The 16,909-nt window shown below is 38.1% G+C and overlaps 4 protein-coding genes across 4 annotated transcripts; 1 reads left to right on the forward strand and 3 right to left on the reverse strand.

Moving 5' to 3' along the window:
* Positions 1–913: 913 nt before the first annotated feature.
* Positions 914–5,549, forward strand: PCYB_127060 (serine/threonine protein kinase; the record flags this gene model as incomplete). The annotated part of the gene is made up of 2 exons (XM_004224040.1): positions 914–1,032; positions 1,184–5,549. The coding sequence occupies 2 exons, from the start codon at positions 914–916 to the stop codon at positions 5,547–5,549; spliced, it is 4,485 nt and encodes a 1,494-aa protein (XP_004224088.1).
* A 1,494-nt stretch (positions 5,550–7,043) lies between these two features.
* PCYB_127070 (hypothetical protein) lies at positions 7,044–8,830 on the reverse strand (the record flags this gene model as incomplete). Its single annotated transcript, XM_004224041.1, has 6 exons — positions 8,491–8,830; positions 8,216–8,454; positions 7,734–8,073; positions 7,468–7,677; positions 7,235–7,305; positions 7,044–7,088 (listed from the first exon to the last, which is right to left on the reverse strand). Exons 3-6 carry the CDS (start codon positions 8,071–8,073, stop codon positions 7,044–7,046), a joined length of 666 nt encoding a protein of 221 aa, XP_004224089.1. The 5' UTR covers positions 8,216–8,454; positions 8,491–8,830.
* Positions 8,831–10,172: 1,342 nt separating this feature from the next.
* On the reverse strand, positions 10,173–11,465 carry PCYB_127080 (acyltransferase; the record flags this gene model as incomplete). The annotated part of the gene is made up of 3 exons (XM_004224042.1): positions 10,173–10,223; positions 10,364–10,977; positions 11,252–11,465. The coding sequence occupies 3 exons, from the start codon at positions 11,463–11,465 to the stop codon at positions 10,173–10,175; spliced, it is 879 nt and encodes a 292-aa protein (XP_004224090.1).
* Positions 11,466–13,344: 1,879 nt separating this feature from the next.
* On the reverse strand, positions 13,345–14,426 carry PCYB_127090 (hypothetical protein; the record flags this gene model as incomplete). The annotated part of the gene is made up of 2 exons (XM_004224043.1): positions 14,072–14,426; positions 13,345–13,731 (listed from the first exon to the last, which is right to left on the reverse strand). Exons 1-2 carry the CDS (start codon positions 14,312–14,314, stop codon positions 13,345–13,347), a joined length of 630 nt encoding a protein of 209 aa, XP_004224091.1. The 5' UTR covers positions 14,315–14,426.
* Between the last annotated feature and the right edge of the window lie 2,483 nt (positions 14,427–16,909).

Here is a 16,909-nt window from a genome sequence, read left to right on the forward strand (position 1 = left end):
TTTTTTCTTGTACATACATCATATCCCTGTTGATAAAAATAGTTTGACAAATTAGTTTGAAAAGAAAGGGGAAAGAATTGAAAAGTGAAAATTGTGCAAGTTTTTAAAACAAAAAATTTCCAGAACTTGCCAAGGGGAGTGAGCAAATATTGTGAAAGGTTCAGTTGCCCTGCGTGTAAGGAGACATATACGTGCATGCAAATTTCAGGTTTTTCCTTTTCCTTTTCTGGAAGTGGAACGTCGAACATATTGGGGAAGCCCATTTTCGTCCCACTGGAAAAGCAGAGGTGAGAAAATTAGGAATCGAAACGAAGAAAGCACAGAATAGGAAAAAGTAGGGACATAGTAGGAACAAAGTATAGAAAGCAACATAGAAAGGACAAAGCTAGAAGCTGCAACTTGTAACTTGAAACGGAAAATTTCGGAATTGCACATGTACCAACTGCTAAACGAACAAGTCGACTGCACGGTGAGCAGAACTACAAAAAGGGGGGAAGTAACAAAATATATATGCCCTTAAAAACGGAAGTAAAAGAACAAAATATAAAATTAATCCAGGAAAAATACGTCTTTGGAAAATGATCTGCGAAAATGTGTCCTCGTTAATGGTTCGAATGTCAGAAAAATGATATTCCCAGAGGGGAGGTAGAAAAAAAAAAAAAAAAAAAATAACCCAACGTAACACATTATATTGCAAAGTATCGCAAAATACAAGAAAGTAACTTGAAAACCAACGAGGGGAGACTTTTCCCAAGAAAGATAGCAATTAGGACCAAGTTGGGGCACCTTTCCTGCAGTGGCATTCAACGTGTAACACACTTCCTGTGTATGTGTGTGCATATGTGCTTTTCCTGTACACTCGCATTCGCATTTCTGCGCTTCGCACAGTGAAGGGTGTAAGCAGAGCGAAAACATGGAAGAGAAAAAAACTGCGAGGGAAGAAAAGGATCTCATTTCTGCCGAAAATATCTTCCACGACATTTGCACCTTAACCCTGAACAAGAACATCGAAATAGACATCATCCAAGAGGGGTACTGCTAAAAGGAAATATATGAGCGCTCCTTATGGTAGCGGCTGATGGTGCAATGCCTCTCTTTCGCGCATCCGTTGTATGCATGTGTATGTCTCACTCTTCATCACTCTACCTGTTTTTTTTTTTTTTTTCCCCACTTCTTCCTCCAGATTGCTGAAAAAGGTCATGGGCGATGAAGAATCCAATAGCATTCAGTTCTTGGAGGAAAGCACTAACACGCAGAATGATTTGACAAAACTAAATGCACATTTGGAGGTAGACAAAATAAATTGGACGCCAAACAAACACGAACTGAGATACGCGGATATTCACATCACAGTCGATTTTAACAAGAAGCAATTAAGTTATAGCATAGATAACTCAAAGATCCATAAATGCTATCACTACAGAATTACGCTTCTGCTGGACCATATTACACGAGAAGGACTCCCCTTTAAGGATAGCATTTTGTATTTATACAATGGGATCAATGATAAGAGTTCCATGACGTGTCGATGCTGGCAAGATGGGAAGAATGTCGATAAATCTTTAAGGGAGGAGGAATCCAAAGATCTAAATATTATCAGTAGTGGAGAGATTGGAGAGAGTAAGAAGTTTTCCACGGAGGAGAAGTTCGAAGAGCATATGAATTGGTACGAACAGAAGGATAACTTGTTTTTGCCCAAAAATGAAGACATAGAACAGTTAAGGAGAGCTCCCATTTCGTACGCCTTCGACCAGAACATCATTTTTTCAAACAAGGAAAATGACGATTCGGATGATAAACAGTCGCATAAGTCGTCCCAAGTGAAGCATCCAAAGAAGGAGGTTTCTAAGAAGGCCGCAGGAAACGTCGAGGATGGTTCGTCTTCCGATGTGGAAATGGATGCGGAGAGCGCCAGGGAGGTAGGGAAGGAAAAGAAGAAGGGAGACGCTATCCTAAACGAGGAAGTGAAAAAAAGTTGCCCTGATGATAAGGAGGAAGAGCTAGAAGACTTCTCCTCCAATGAAGGGTACCAACCCGTAGGCGAAGCAGCAGACGTGGACGCAGAAGACGCGATTAAGACGGGGAAGGAAGAGAGCAGTCACAAGGATGAAGGCACGGGATTTTCAATCAAAGATTTGGAAGAAATTAGCCATTTTCTTCGAAATGATTATATGAACAAAAAAGGGAAAGGCGGTAATTCTCTTATGATGGGAAGTAGGAGAGGAAAATACGTAAGAGAAAACGAAAAAAAAAAAAAATTCATGAAAATTATGAATGAAAATATCCCCCTAACCATTATTTTGTCAGATAAGGGTAACGAAATATGCAAAGAATTAATTAATAAATATTCGAGGTATTATCGAGATTTTGTAGAAGAACGTGTTTTAGGGTGTGGTGGATTCGGATACGTAATGAAGGTAAAAAACAAGCGATTTAATATTACCTATGCTTTGAAGAAAATAACTTTGTGCAGCAGCAAAAAAGGGGCGTGCTCTTACCAACACTCCAGTAGTGACCTAATGAATGAAAACAACCGGTACATAATGGAGGAAGCGATAATGATTGCGAAGTTGCAACATGAAAATATTGTAAGGTACTACGATGCCTGGGTGGAAAATAACATCGACTACTACCTGCACGATGAAGTGGAAAATAATTACGAACATGTCAGTAAAAAGAAAAAAAATTATACACACTATATGGAAGAAATAGTAAACATGCGGCACTACTATAAGGAGAAAAAGGGGATAGACATTAATGAGAAATATCTGTACATACTGATGGAGTATTGTCCAGGGAAAACGCTGAGGGAGGCCATAGACTGTGGGTTTATATATAAAAATGAGAAACTCCTATGGGAGTTGATAAAGCAAATTTTAAAAGGGTTACACTACATACATGATATGAAAATTATGCACAGAGATATTAAGCCGTCCAACATTTTCCTTCAAATTAGTGACAATATCTTGACAGCCAAAATAGGAGACTTCGGATTAACCACCCGAATTGACAACAATAGTAATAATATTAACCCTTCCGCAGGAACAGTAAATTACATATCACCTGAACAGTTAAATGGCGAACATTTTGATCAAAAAGCGGATATTTTTTCCCTAGGTGTGGTGTTTTTCGAAATGTTTCACGAGCCTTTTTCTACTCTCATGGAGAGGTCCATAGTGTTATCTAATTTATTAAAAGGAATATACCCGGATTATATAAAATCAGATCAGAAAATTTTCCACTTTTTATCCAAATTGTTAGCCATAAACCCTCAGGAAAGATCTTGTGCGTATTCCCTGCTTCATGAAAATTTTTTATTCTCCTTCGAAAAGGACTTCACCGAAATTTATAATTTAGTGGAGAACAAAAGGAACTGTGAGGAAGTACACACCATAATTAGTACCCTCTTTGACAGGGTTGACAATAGCAAGGAAGAAAGTCTCATCAAAAAGGAAGACATGGGATCCTTTCAAGGCGCAAAAATGTTTACGGACGAATCGGATATGAAGAAATGTATTAAGAAAAAGATTATAACTTCTTTGAGAAAAAGGGGAGCCATTTTTTTAATCACTCCAATGATTTTGCGAAATAAATATTATACCAATTTGGAACACTGTCATGTGGATGAGAGTAGCAGTTCACACAATATCAGCAAGAAAAAGGACCTCAAAATGTCTAACATTTTTATTAACACCAATAGGAATAACTACCTCGACAATTTAGTGTACCTACTAGACATTTATGGCAACAGCATCACATTGAGGCCCTCCTTTTTTTTCGCCTTCTCTGAGTACATCTATGAAAATATCGAATGCTACAATAGGTATAATGAATCCAATTTTTTCCTCAAGTTTTACACTAGTGGGTGTACCTATAAATATCCCACCGTTCGAAGCAAGCCACCGAAAAAGGATCCCCCTGCTGCAGTTTACCCTGAAGAAGCTGAAAAAATATTCTATTGCATTTTAATTAGTTCGAAGAATGTGTACGGACAGGAAGAATTAAATTATCTCTCCATCTTCTCCAACGCGGACATTCTGGTATCTGTCAGCACCTTGTACAACCACATTTCGTACCTTAACAAGTTGATATTTTTATGGTCCTACATTGACCTGCTCCCTCTGATACTGCATGAATGTTTAGACATTCCTCCAGATCTGAGTGAAGAAATGAGTATTCATTTAAAGAAAAATTCGCCCCTCCTAGGAAATAAAGTGAACATTACATCCCTGCTACAAAAGTTCAAAATTAGCAGCAATAATCTCTCAAAGGTGTGCGACTTTGTTTATTCCCTATTTCAGTTCAAATGCGAAAATGGAAAAGTGGACGAATATTTAAACTCTTTGAGCAAGTTCATATCTGATGATTTGAGCAAAAAGGGTGTCCTTCTTCCTCATTATAAAAACTCTTCCGCCGTGCATGGGGATAAGACGAACACAAGTTATGGCACTAGTGATATCGCCACAGGGGGGGCCATCGTCAGTGCGAATACTAGTGGTAATGTCGCTTCTCCCAGTATTGCTAGTGGGAGCCCCAGTTCCGGTGCCAACGACTCGTCCCTTAAAAGAGCCCACATCGTACCGAACGAAAAAACGAATCCAAGCGCGATCAGCAAGGTGAAAACCCTTTTGCTCATAGACAAGGTGAAAAAGATCAATAGTTTTATCGGGACAAGCACCGTCATGGAAAATACCTGCTTTGATTTATTCCTGAATTACGAAGAAAGCGTGTTTTCAAATGAAATTATATTTTATGTAATCGCCGAGGGGAAGAACAGGGATATCATAGCGTGCGGAGGGAAATTCGATCGGGTCATTCAGCATATGAAGAGCTGGGGCACTGGGGCTGGTACAGTCTTGCCTGGCGGTATGGGTACCAGCGTGGGCATAATCAATGACACGGGTAGCCGCGTTGGCAACGACTTGGGAATTTGTCACGACAGCGATACCTGCTACGGAGTCGACTACGACACGGGCGGTGGTGGCACCGATTCGAAGCTGCTAAACATGAAAGCCTATGGAGTCGAAATTTATGTAGAGAAAATATTCTTAAAAGTGACAGAGTCTAATGAGAAACCGGCACTAAATGTTCAGTCCTCTGCAACATCGGAGAGGACGCAGATTTTTAAAAATATTTTACCATCCCCCAATCATCAAAATGTTTTCTCCTGTTCAACAAATTTAATCCAATCTGCAGTTAACAATGGCCCATTTAGTTACTCCTCCCCCAAGGTGGTTATTCAGGTGCATAAAATGTCTAACCTGCTGATAGCCTATGATTTGTCCAAACAATTGTTACACAAGAACATCCCTTCGTATATTTACTTTTCCATCAATAATGCAAACACGAAAAAAAAGATAAAAAATTTTAAGCCGCACAAGATAAGGTTTATCATTTCGATCAAATCAAGTGGCAGCGACGTCTCTTTCGATGCCCACAACCCAATAAAGTTAAATGACGTTAATTATAAAATTTTTAATTCGAAAAATGAGGACTACAGTTTTATGCAGCAGGAGGAGTTAATAAATTACTTAATTAAGAACGTCTAGTTGGTTTTCGCCCCGGTGAATTTTGTGTAATCCCCTCAATGGTATTCCATATGGTTAGCTTAAGTGTGGAAACAGCAGCAAGCGCAATTAGGTTCAGTCAGACTCCTAAGCACGCGCTATGGACACGGTATGCACACGGTATGGACACGGTATGCACACGCTATGCACATGGTATGCGCATGGTATGCCCACGGTATGCACACTGTATGCACATATTGCGATGAGGCGGGTCAAGTTAGCACACCCATTCGCAAGGTTTACTGGCCCTCCATGAGAACCCCGGCCCAGAGTGCATTCCCGCTCATCGCACATTCCACATAGGTACATCGCGTCGCTTCTGTTTATCTTTTCAAGTCCACCTTTCCCAATTTGAATCATTATTAATTTTGCCATCGTTGCTCATTTTTTGTGATTCCGCGGGGTTCTTATTAATGCCATTTTATCAATATTGTGAAGTCTTTTCCTTTTTTTCGTCATTTTTTCGTCATTTTTTTTTGTCTTTTTTTAGTCCTTTTTTTGTCATTTTTTTGCCATCCTTTTCACGTTTAAGCGTGGACACACGTTTTACCGCCTCCCCGGTGGTGCCCACGCGCACACACGCATGCATGGGCTCCTTTGCCCCGCTTGTTTGTAAGTACCACAAGTATATTTGTATATACATTCCTTCACAACGAGATAACGTACGTTTGCATTAGATGATAAAATTCGCCGTTCGCATTTCATTTTTTTAACGAAGCAGACGGCGGTATATTCGTTTTGTGCGTGTGTACACACATATATTCATGTGCTTGTGCTTGTGCGCGCACTCCCCTTTTCTCCATTTTTAAGAGCAAACTTTATGAAGTCTCGAACGCATTTATAAAAGAAAAACTTCGCTATGGAGTTTTAAACGACCCTACCGATGGTGACAGTATGACCAAAATTCGTCTCACCCTTTACTTTTTACTTCCGTGCTTTGTTGTGTGTGTTGCTTCAGGCAGAACATAAAACATAGCACAGGAAAAAGTAACGCTGTAGGAACAGCGCACATTTTGTGTTTTTTCCCTTCTCTTCTGAACCTAATGGTTACTCCCAACCTTCTTGAATTACGACTTATTGTATTTTTAGCAAATTTGTCCTAACTGGACTTCGAGGAAAGACAAACACAAAAAGAGAGAAAAAAGAAAAGGAGAAATTGTTCGAAGGTGTTCAAGAGCAATCAATCTACCCCCTCATGTCTGTGCCTTCGAACAGTTTCTCCTTTTCTTTTTTCCAAAAGAACGAACGAATAGATGCACATTTTGCGGAAACGTAAAAACTACTCGTGTGCTTCAAATTAAAAGGAAACGGATAGGGAGGGATCCTCCTTATACGGAAGAGTTACCTCCAAATAGGAAAAAAGGGAGGAGGGTGCGAAACCCATTTTGAGTAAAATGCACAAGAAAAAAAGCATATTCAAAAGCTTACAAAAAAAAATGAGGAAAAAATATTCTTCCATATGAGTAGGACCTTTAATTATAAATCGTCCAAGTTTTCATTTTCCTTAATGTGTTTAATGGCCTGATGGGTAAAAAAGGAGAAAGTGGCGTGGTGTGAATCAAGACGCTCATGTAGCGCACACACGTGCATGAAATTGTACGTACGATGAGCGAAATGCACATTTAATTGTACTCCCTCTCCATGTGCGCAATTTTTCGTTGGCATACCAAAATGGAATATTCTGCTAGACAAGTGTCCCTATCGTCAATGTACATGAATTTTCTCAAAACGTCGAGGCCTGCAGAGAAGAAAAAAAATAGGAAAAATAAAAGAACACCGACGATACAATTTACGCCCATTTGAACGGTTTTCCCACTTCTTATGTTGGGTAAACCCACGCGTGGGTAGTCCTCCCCTCTCCCTCACACATTCACACACCCCTTGGACTCTTCCAACGTACCGTTAATCTGTTTGATATAATTCGACACTGCTGGATTTGAGGAAAAGTTAGCCACGAAGCTAAGGATGTATCTGTTTAAAACAAATTTATGATAAAGCATTTCCTCCTTTTTCGATAAATGGTCACTTCGCACTCGCAAAATCGTTTTTAAGTAGGTAAAAATAATGTCAACAAAGTTTTTTTTTTCTGGACAAGAGAGGTAGTCCAGTTCTTCATAACGGTCACCGAAAAAGGTGGGAAAGAAATTAGCTTGAAAATTTCTAAACTGAATTTTTTTTTATGATATACGAACATATCCATGAATAGAACATTTTTGTGATACAATTCGATGTGCGCATCTTGGAAGTTGTCAAAATAGTTTACGTCATTTATGTACGTTAGACTTTCCTTTATGTGCTCAACGGTGTTTTTGTATACATTTTGGTATTTGCAAATTTGTTCTGATTCCAAGTTTTTTTCATCAAGGATGTTGTACACTACTTCGTAAATGAGTTTAAACATCAATGCGATGTATTTGAATAAATAATTTTTGTTATTCCCCCGGTGAGCAATTTTCCACTTGCTCAGTACAATATTTTTCTTGAAAAAAAACACATTTTCGTTCATTTTTTCCATGTGCGCGTAAAAAATCAACATATAACAATTTCATATTTTGCAGAATGTGTAAAAATAATTTATTTTCATTTTTCAAGGAATTCTCAATAAATATATAAAAGTAGTTACAGACAGTTGCCTTCTTTTTAATTTTTTAAAAATCCCAAAGGGACAAAAAAAGAACAAAGGAAAAATCTTGCACTGTGCAAAGCTGCTCATACGTTCTGTCGTTTATTATAAAATTGTTCAGAAGCATAAAAATGTAATCCTTATTAAGCTCATTCATGATAATATGATAAAAATAAAAGGGGTACAGAAATGCAAATATTTCCGAGCTGTTTTCATTGTGGGTTACTAAATTAATTAAAAATATTAATTCGTATTTGTCCACGTCTGCGTATGGGGAGAGATTCCCAATTGTTTTCTCACTTTCCAGGTCACTACTTCGATTTCCGCTTAAGCTATTCACATCGTCAGCATTATTTTGCCTTCCTAAAAATAAATTCTGGTATGTTTTCCTTTCCGTTATCTTTTTTTTAATCGAATCGTTATGTGGGATATAAAAGATGAGAATTTTCAGCGCCTTTATGTAGTTATTCAGCTTAGCTTCACGCTCTTCTACTCCTCCCTCGATTTTGTTTTTGCATATTGTCATTAATTGGATAAGTTTGTTCTCTTCATTCTCGTCTAGTGTGATTCCTCCTTCTGGCTTCCTAAAGTTGTAATGCTTCTCGATGATGTCAACTTCATTGAACAGCTCCGGCGACATGGTTTTTTCTCATGCTTTGATTTGTTAAGTTGGTTCAGGTGATTCACTTCTCAGGTGTATTTTTTCCAAGGAGAATGTTACTCCTTTTGGTTTGTTATAGGCCAATTTTGACATCTATTTATAAAAAGGGCACGAAGCAGCCGTACCTACACGTGCACTGCATATATGTAGAGTGTGTTACTCTGCCTTTTGCCTTCATCATTCTGGGCACTCCATTGTTCATGCAATTCAGTTTTTCTCATCGCTCCGTTTGAAGCATTTTTACGGCCTTCTTTTTTTCTAAAAAGAGTTATCTCTGAAGGAACTTATTAGGTATATTTTCTGCTCGGCTCTCACTTGGTACTTTTTTTATTCATCCCCGAAATGTTTCGTATGGCGATATATATACATTGTTTTATGTATGCAAAACGTGTTTTTTTTTTTTTTTTTTTCAATTTTTACACCTTTTCGTTCCTCTTCCATTTTTGCTAAGCAACGCATGCACTGCTCTTCAATGTGGAGTCAGGCTACTTTTAAAAAATTGCAAATTTATCGCAAATTGATATGATAAAAAATTTGGGTAAAATTCGAAAGGGAGAGGAAAAAAGCCCAATCGCCACTTCCACAATCACTACGTAACTGTGTAGGACCCCTTGGGAGTAATGTTACCCACATGTTGTCACCTAAAGGAGGCACAAGTTGAAAGAGATGGTTATTGGAGAGCGGGGCGTAGGCAATTCGGATGTACCTCTTCCCCGCTAAAAAAAAAAGGATGTACACCCTGTATGTCCCCTTATGGTGTGAAATTATGCACGTGCCATTCTTTTATTCTTTTTTTCTTTTCAATAAATTATACACAAGCGTTATAAGAAGGGGGAATTTAAAAAAAAAAAAATAGATAAGGGGAAATTTATTACAATGTTTGGAAATATCCATTTTTTGTGAACCTCCCTCCATGGGGGCCTTTATCAACTCAAAATGGAGTGCAGCAACGGCCCATCGTACAATTAAACGATGAAAAGGAGTTGCAATAAAAAGGAGTGGCAACAAAAAGGAGTAGCAATAAAAAGGAGTTGCAATAAAAGGGGTTGCAATAAAAAGGAGTGGCAATAAAAAAGGGTGGCAATAAAAAAGGGTGGCAATAAAAAGGGTGGCAATAAAAAAGGGTGGCTATAAAAAGGATAGGCATCGAAGCGGACATTACAAAAAAGCAGCACTAAAAAACGTAACCAAGCAATAAAATGCAATAGAAGGAGTAACTACGCCAAATAGAGTACATCACAGTTGGAGTTACTATTAGACAAAAAAGGGGCGTAATTTTAAAAACATAACGCAGCGATGACGCAACGTAATGTCGCGACAACTATAGACCGTGTCCTCTCGATTTCGTCATTTCGGTTGCTAATTTGTCCGTCTACAGGGGGGTGAAAAAAACAAGAAAACATATATATATGTAGTGTGTGGCAGAACAGGGGCGGTAGTGAATATGTCTTACAAATCGCACAAGTTCCGAGTTAACCACTTTCGCATTTTTCCCCTCCCTTCGGGTATTACCTCTGGATCATAATCTGGGAACTCCTTAATCAATTCCAAAATGGCATTTCTGGTTTTTTCTTTCAACTCATCGACAGTCATTCCAGGGGTCGGATAAAAAGCCTCTCCAATAGAGAAATACGCAGTTCCTATATCAAACAGTCTTGATCTGACATTCCACAATTTCCCAGAAGCATGTAATGCACATGGCAATATTTCACAATTATTTTCAATTGCGAATTTAAAAAAACCTGCTTTGAAAAACTGTAACTGTCCAGTAAGAGAACGTGTTCCTTCCGGAAACACAACTGTGCTTATATTCATATCTTGGTACTCTTTACATGTGTTCATAACCTTCACTACACTCCCTGGCTTAACTTCCCATCCACCTTTCCCTTTGGTAAAATGAATCGGAATATCCCCTGCCAAGTATAATGACTGTCCTCCAATGGGTATTCGAAATAACGAGGCCTTAAAAACGTACTTCAAATTCCATTGCACCGTAGCTGCATTAACTACCCACGGGTCTAGAGAAGATAAGTGGTTTACAAATAGAAGAGTTTTGGACGTCTTATATCCCTTCTTCGCTTTCCTGATTATTTTTATTCTCCAAAATGGGTTCAACGGGCACCACACTGTATCGAAATAGGGGGGAAAATTACCATCGCATGAGGGGTGGCAATACACGTGAAAGTGTATAATCGTGTGGGTGCCTCTACACACACACACATGGTTGATTCGCGCTTTATCTTTTTTGGTGCAGTGGAAGCAAGTTGACTGTTCACACTTCTTTTTTTCCTTCCACATGGGGATGTTTTTTTTTTTTTTTTTGGAGCTGTTCTACAATTCTCTCACTGTAACTCTCATTATAGTGGTCCCTTTTAAGCAACCTCCCCATCTTCTACTTACTTAAGTACATGGAAATCCTAAAGCAGTAGCCAAATATCGTTACGCGCGCCTTTTTGTTGCATATAATCAGGGGGAAGAACAAAACAAAGCATATTATTTGCAAGACCAAAGCAAGAATCATTAACAACAGTATGAAGAAATAAATGTAAACGGTCACAATGAACCTAATGACAACATTAGATTGCTTGTCTCTCTTTTTTTGGGGTTCTTCCATTTTTCCTAAAACATAAGTTAGTTAAAATGTTGGAGTGGGGGGGGAGGAGAATTAAATTCTGTTCTTCGCAATTTGTACCTTTTATATGACACTGTTGCTTATAGCATAGTGGGATATGTTTATGGTTGTATTTTTGTAGCTATCTACGCAGCTTAACAGGAGGAGCAATGAGGAGCAATTATGTAATGCGTGGAGGGGCTTTCCCATAAGGAGTACGAAAATTTCAAAGGGGATGCTTCACATGTAGAGGAGCAATGTCGTCATGCAACGGGGGCATTCACATGTAAATATGTGCTTAAAAGTTCGCAAGTGATGTGCGTATTTGTGTGAAACTTGAGGGTGAACGGGTGTTGGAGCAACAGGGGTGGAAGAAAAAAAACAGGAAAAAAAATAGGAAAAAAAATAGAAAAAAAAAAAGAAATAAAGCAGGAAAAAAAGTAGAAAAAAGAGCAGGAAAAAAAAACAAGAAAAAAAATAGGCAAAAAAATTGGCAAAAAAATAGGAGAAAAAATTGGCGAAAAAAAAATCACCATCCTACGCACAAAGTCGCTTTAAAAAAAACTAAAAAAGCTCGTTTTCACCACGACGACCGCATCAAGTTACTGCTTAATTTAGACGTCACCAAGGGAAAAAAAGGGGGAAAAGCAAAAAAAAAATGTTAAGTGGGGTAATATTCTGTGCATAAGATGCTTGTGTGGATGTAAGCTTGCAAAAGGTGAGTAAACGCAGATCGATATGTATATAACATAACACATATACAGGCGCGTATATATACCTGCTTAACGAACTTGAGTCTCCATGGCAGCAATTTTAAAGAACGCCCTGTGAGCGGATGAATATCCTGTTCATATGATGGATCAAAACCCAGGGGGAAACGAGCAACTCGCAAAATTGGGTGTTACTATATAAGCCCAATTTACATTACACCTTTGCCGTTTGTCAATGTTGTATGTGAAATTTTTATAACACATACACGAAATGGCAGAGAGTGAAATAAATACTGAAAAATAATGAGCAAATGTAACAAAAAAAAAAAAAAATGCAGAAAAATGGTTAAGGGGAATGCCAACTTGTAACATTTTACATAATTGCATTTTTTCGAAAAAAAAAGTGAACACTTCAAATTGCGAAGTAGCCAATTTTACGTTCCAAGTTAAGTAAAATCTTTACGTATTTTTTGCGTATGTGTTATAAAAGTACATAAAAAAAAAAAATGGACCACAGTTAAATGTCCCATTTTATCTTAATAACGTATGTTGTAAACTCTATGCATTTCTAAAAATTGAGGAGAGAAAAATGAGTAAACGCCCAGTTTGCAAATTTGCGCACACAAAGTGAATAATGGTGTCTGCATGTAGGTGATAAAAATATATGTGCATGTATGGCAGACGATTACATGATAGCTTTACTGGGTGTATGTAAAAACGAGGATAAACAGAGGGCTACTTGTTCCATTTGCAACAGTTTAAAAAAAGAACTGTTAATTTCAATAAGTTAACGAAAAAGGAAGAAAAAAAGTGCCCTGTTACATGCACACCCGCTGCATTCGTTTCGAAGAACAGCGGTGTGTACGTGGACTATGAAAATTTGAAAAATATGCAAACATAGCTTCCGCGAATTGATTCCGTGCTGACATAAAACTATGTTAAGTGAACGTTCCAGGGTGTATAAATGGATGGCAGTGCTTAGCCCGTAAGTGCAAATATAATTATGTCTTTCCCCCTTTTTTGTGATTTTCCGTCCTGCGTTAAAAAATGAGTCCCCAAAAGGGGGAAAATGAACACATATATATATGTACACACACATTTTTTTTTTTTTATATATGCGCTCAGATGGACAATGCAAACATGCATACAAAGAGTTGAAGACGCAAACACGTTCACTTTTGCAATCGCGCGGAAGCGCTTAGACAGGATAACCTGAATTTGCGAATTCGCTTTTTTTCATTATCGAGATACTCCTTCAGGTATATCTGCTTTTCCACCCCAGACTCATCTTCATATTTGTCTCCAAAAATTTCCTGGACTTCCAAGTCCATCTTTTCTCGACCAAAACGCACATACAAGATTTGCAGCGTTTTCTCCACAGTTATGTACCCATTCATTTCGTAGTCGAACATGAAAAACTGAATTATGTTGTATAGGTCACTCGGTATTTGCTTCTTTTTGTCGTTTACACACCGCAAGTATAGGAAATAAATTTCATCATAGTCTAGACAGTTGTCCATGTTGTCATCGAACTCCCATATCATTCTTTCGACTTCGCTCTGGCGGAGGGAAGGGGGGAGGGGGGAATTCTTTTTTATCGGCCTATTCGCTCTTTATTGTCTGCCTATTTTTTTCTCCCTCCTCAATTTCGTCAAAGAAACACAGCTTAGCGTTTCCTCTTGAGGGTAATCCACAGTTGGCGAGTTACACTACGCCGATTGGCAAAAGTTATAACGTTCGCATGCTCAACGCAGAAAGAGCACTACAAACTCTCATTCGCCCATGGATGCTACATCATTTTGTATGAGGATGCAGAAGCGAAGTGGCTAAAATGGGTGTACTCCTAAAGAGTGAGTAGCTCATTTGAACGCAAAATGAAGCAGCGGGAAGAGGCATCACCTTGGAAATCTTGTAATTATATTTATGCAAAATGTCATGCAAATTACAAACGGATATTTTTCCTGTATTGTCCTTGTCCATCATCTTAAAGACTCTCTGCAGATTTTTTTTTTCCGTGTTGGAAATTTTTTTCAAATTTTTGATGTCTAATGGGGCTATAAATCCATTTCCACAAATATAAAAATTGGGATTCTTTTCACTATTTAATTTTTCGATAACGGGTATGTACGGGTTGTCGTTCATTTTGTTGGCTCTATTTGCTTTTTTTTGTAATTGCTTCTTAACTATTCTGGCGGATTTTCAATTTTGTTAAACTCGTTATTGAGTACGACGTGGTGAGCAGCATACCTTCGATGAAAATGTCCTATTCGTGTGAAGAAAAATATTTGCCATACTTTTCTAGTGTGCAAAGAAAAAAAAAATGTTAAGGAAAGGAGGAATTAAATCGTGCTGCTTAAATGGACAAGAAAAAAAAAAAAACAGGGACCGGACCGCGAAAGAGAGAAATGTTAAAACATTTATTTAGGAAGTAAAAATGAATTTCAGAACTTGCGCAGTTACCGTATCGTATGGGGGAATTAGCAGTGAAATGCTTCTACAAAGATAAAATTCGCATTTTTTCCCTTTTATGCATCTTCAGAATTGTCATTTTTTTCCATTCTTTATTTCGTTACACTTGTCTAACTGCATGAAAAGCATCAAAAAAAGGGACCTGCTTATACACATGCCCTACGCGCGCGAAATAATACGCGTGCACATGAGATAATATGCTCCCACAGAATGCACCGCGATGTTGAAGCATAATGGCATAGCGCAAGACTGATTGAGAAAGCGAAGTGTTCCCTAGTCTGACATTTGCTCACCTCTTTTTCTCCCTTTTTAAACAATTTCGAAATGGAAGAAGTCAACACCAGCGGGGTGAAAGATAACAAATTTGGGAGATGCGGCAACAAGGAAAAAAATGCTAAATGTGACGAGGAAGAAAGTGGGGGGTCCCCTTTTTTGAGGCCCGCCTACTTTGTCCATAATAGAGAAAAGGCTTTAAAAGAATTTATCAGGAAAAAGAATGAGAACATGAAAAAAAAGGGCATCTTAAAGGATAACATTTCTTGCAACTACTTTCAGATCACCCCAGACATCGTTACCTTCACTTCTTATGCCCCTTTCAAAAAATACGAAAGGGTGGTAACGTTAAAGTAATTTGATCTTTCGCCGTTGTAAAGAAAGGGCAACAAATTGCGCAGCGAGGGTGCCCAATAACATTTTGCATGTCTGCGCATATTCGGAGAATGCGCATGAAATGTGCCGCAAAGCAGTTAGCAAAATGTAAGTCCATTTCTGATGATAATATTTTTGCAAAAAAATTTTTCTTAAAAATTAATTCCTGTAGAAATATCGATGCCAACGCGAGAACCCTCAAGTTCGAGTTAGGGGAAAATCATGTCTTCAAAGTGAAGTACATTTCGGATGTCAAAAAAAAGGTAAACATTTTAAATAATTCCCATGTGCAGCATGTAAATTTTTTTTTTTTGTACAACTTGTTTGTATTCGCATTATCTCCACTATTACTTCATTTTTGTAGGTTGCCCCCGGCATGCTATTTACCTTCAAGGTTGGGACTTTACATAGCGCAATGACTTTTTTATGTTTTCGAATTGAAGGGCAGTCTTCAGAATTACATGCTGTGAAGATGAGACTTTTACAAAAGCGAAGGGAGGAGCGAAACCCTGTCGAGCATATGAACCTACCGAGTAACAATTAAAAGGGTTCGTTAAAAATCCGTTTCGACAATACAACCATTTCTTCTCACTTTAGGTGGAATTTTACCCTCAGTCCTGTGAAAACTACGAATATGATCTAGAGCTTCAGACAGAGGTACACAACGCGTGTGTAGCAGAACTAGGCTGCGTAATGTTTGCCCATAAAAAAAAAGCACCTCCATAATTGGACCATCCCCTTTTTTTTTTTCTTCACCCCGTAAAACTGCACAAGCGAACATTTCGATCGATAAAAACTCCGTTCTACATTACAGGGGAAATCCTTTACATTGCCTATACGATGTATGAACGATGAAATAATTTTGGATGTACAAGACGAGATAAAGATGAATGAAACCCCGATTTATATGAAAAGCGAAAGAAGCATAACGATAAAAAATATTGGGAAATATGAAAATAAATTTCAAATCAGCTTAGCACCTCCCTTTTATGTTAATTCTTCTATCCATGTGCTGAAGGAGGGGGAAATGATAGAAGTTAGAATTTTAACTTTAAAATGGCGACATGGGGACACAGACGCTCTTCGCTTAAACGCAAAGTGACGTGCTTCCTTTTGTCCTTTCGAATGGGGTCCACCCCTTTTTGTGGGTACAGATACATTCCAACACATGGGCGCATACTTTTTTGCACAACTGCAGACGAAGATCACGTTCCTGCCTGTCCAAAAAAGAACTTACGAAGACTATATGATAATAAATTACGAAAATGTAATGCGCACATTAAAATAGAGCCTATCTATTTTGCACAAAAGGATAAGCCAAAATGTGCAATCTTTTAAAAAAAAAAAAAAAACTTTTAATTTTTTAGGGAATAAGCACCCACACGAAAATACGAGGAGAAGGAATTGTGGCCGATGTCCTAATAAAAGATAAGGATCTCACTGCTGACGACGTGTACATTAACAAACCCAAAGAAATAAATATCGTCATTAAAAATTTATCCTTCTTTTTGCTAACATATAATATTACAAAGTATAACGTGTACGAGTGTAAATATGTAAGTTCGAGCAGCCAAGCGAAGCATTCCTCGCACACGAATTAGTACATTTAAAAAAATATAT

Source organism: Plasmodium cynomolgi, chromosome 12 (assembly GCF_000321355.1).
Source record: "Plasmodium cynomolgi strain B DNA, chromosome 12, whole genome shotgun sequence".
NCBI lineage: Eukaryota > Apicomplexa > Aconoidasida > Haemosporida > Plasmodiidae > Plasmodium > Plasmodium cynomolgi.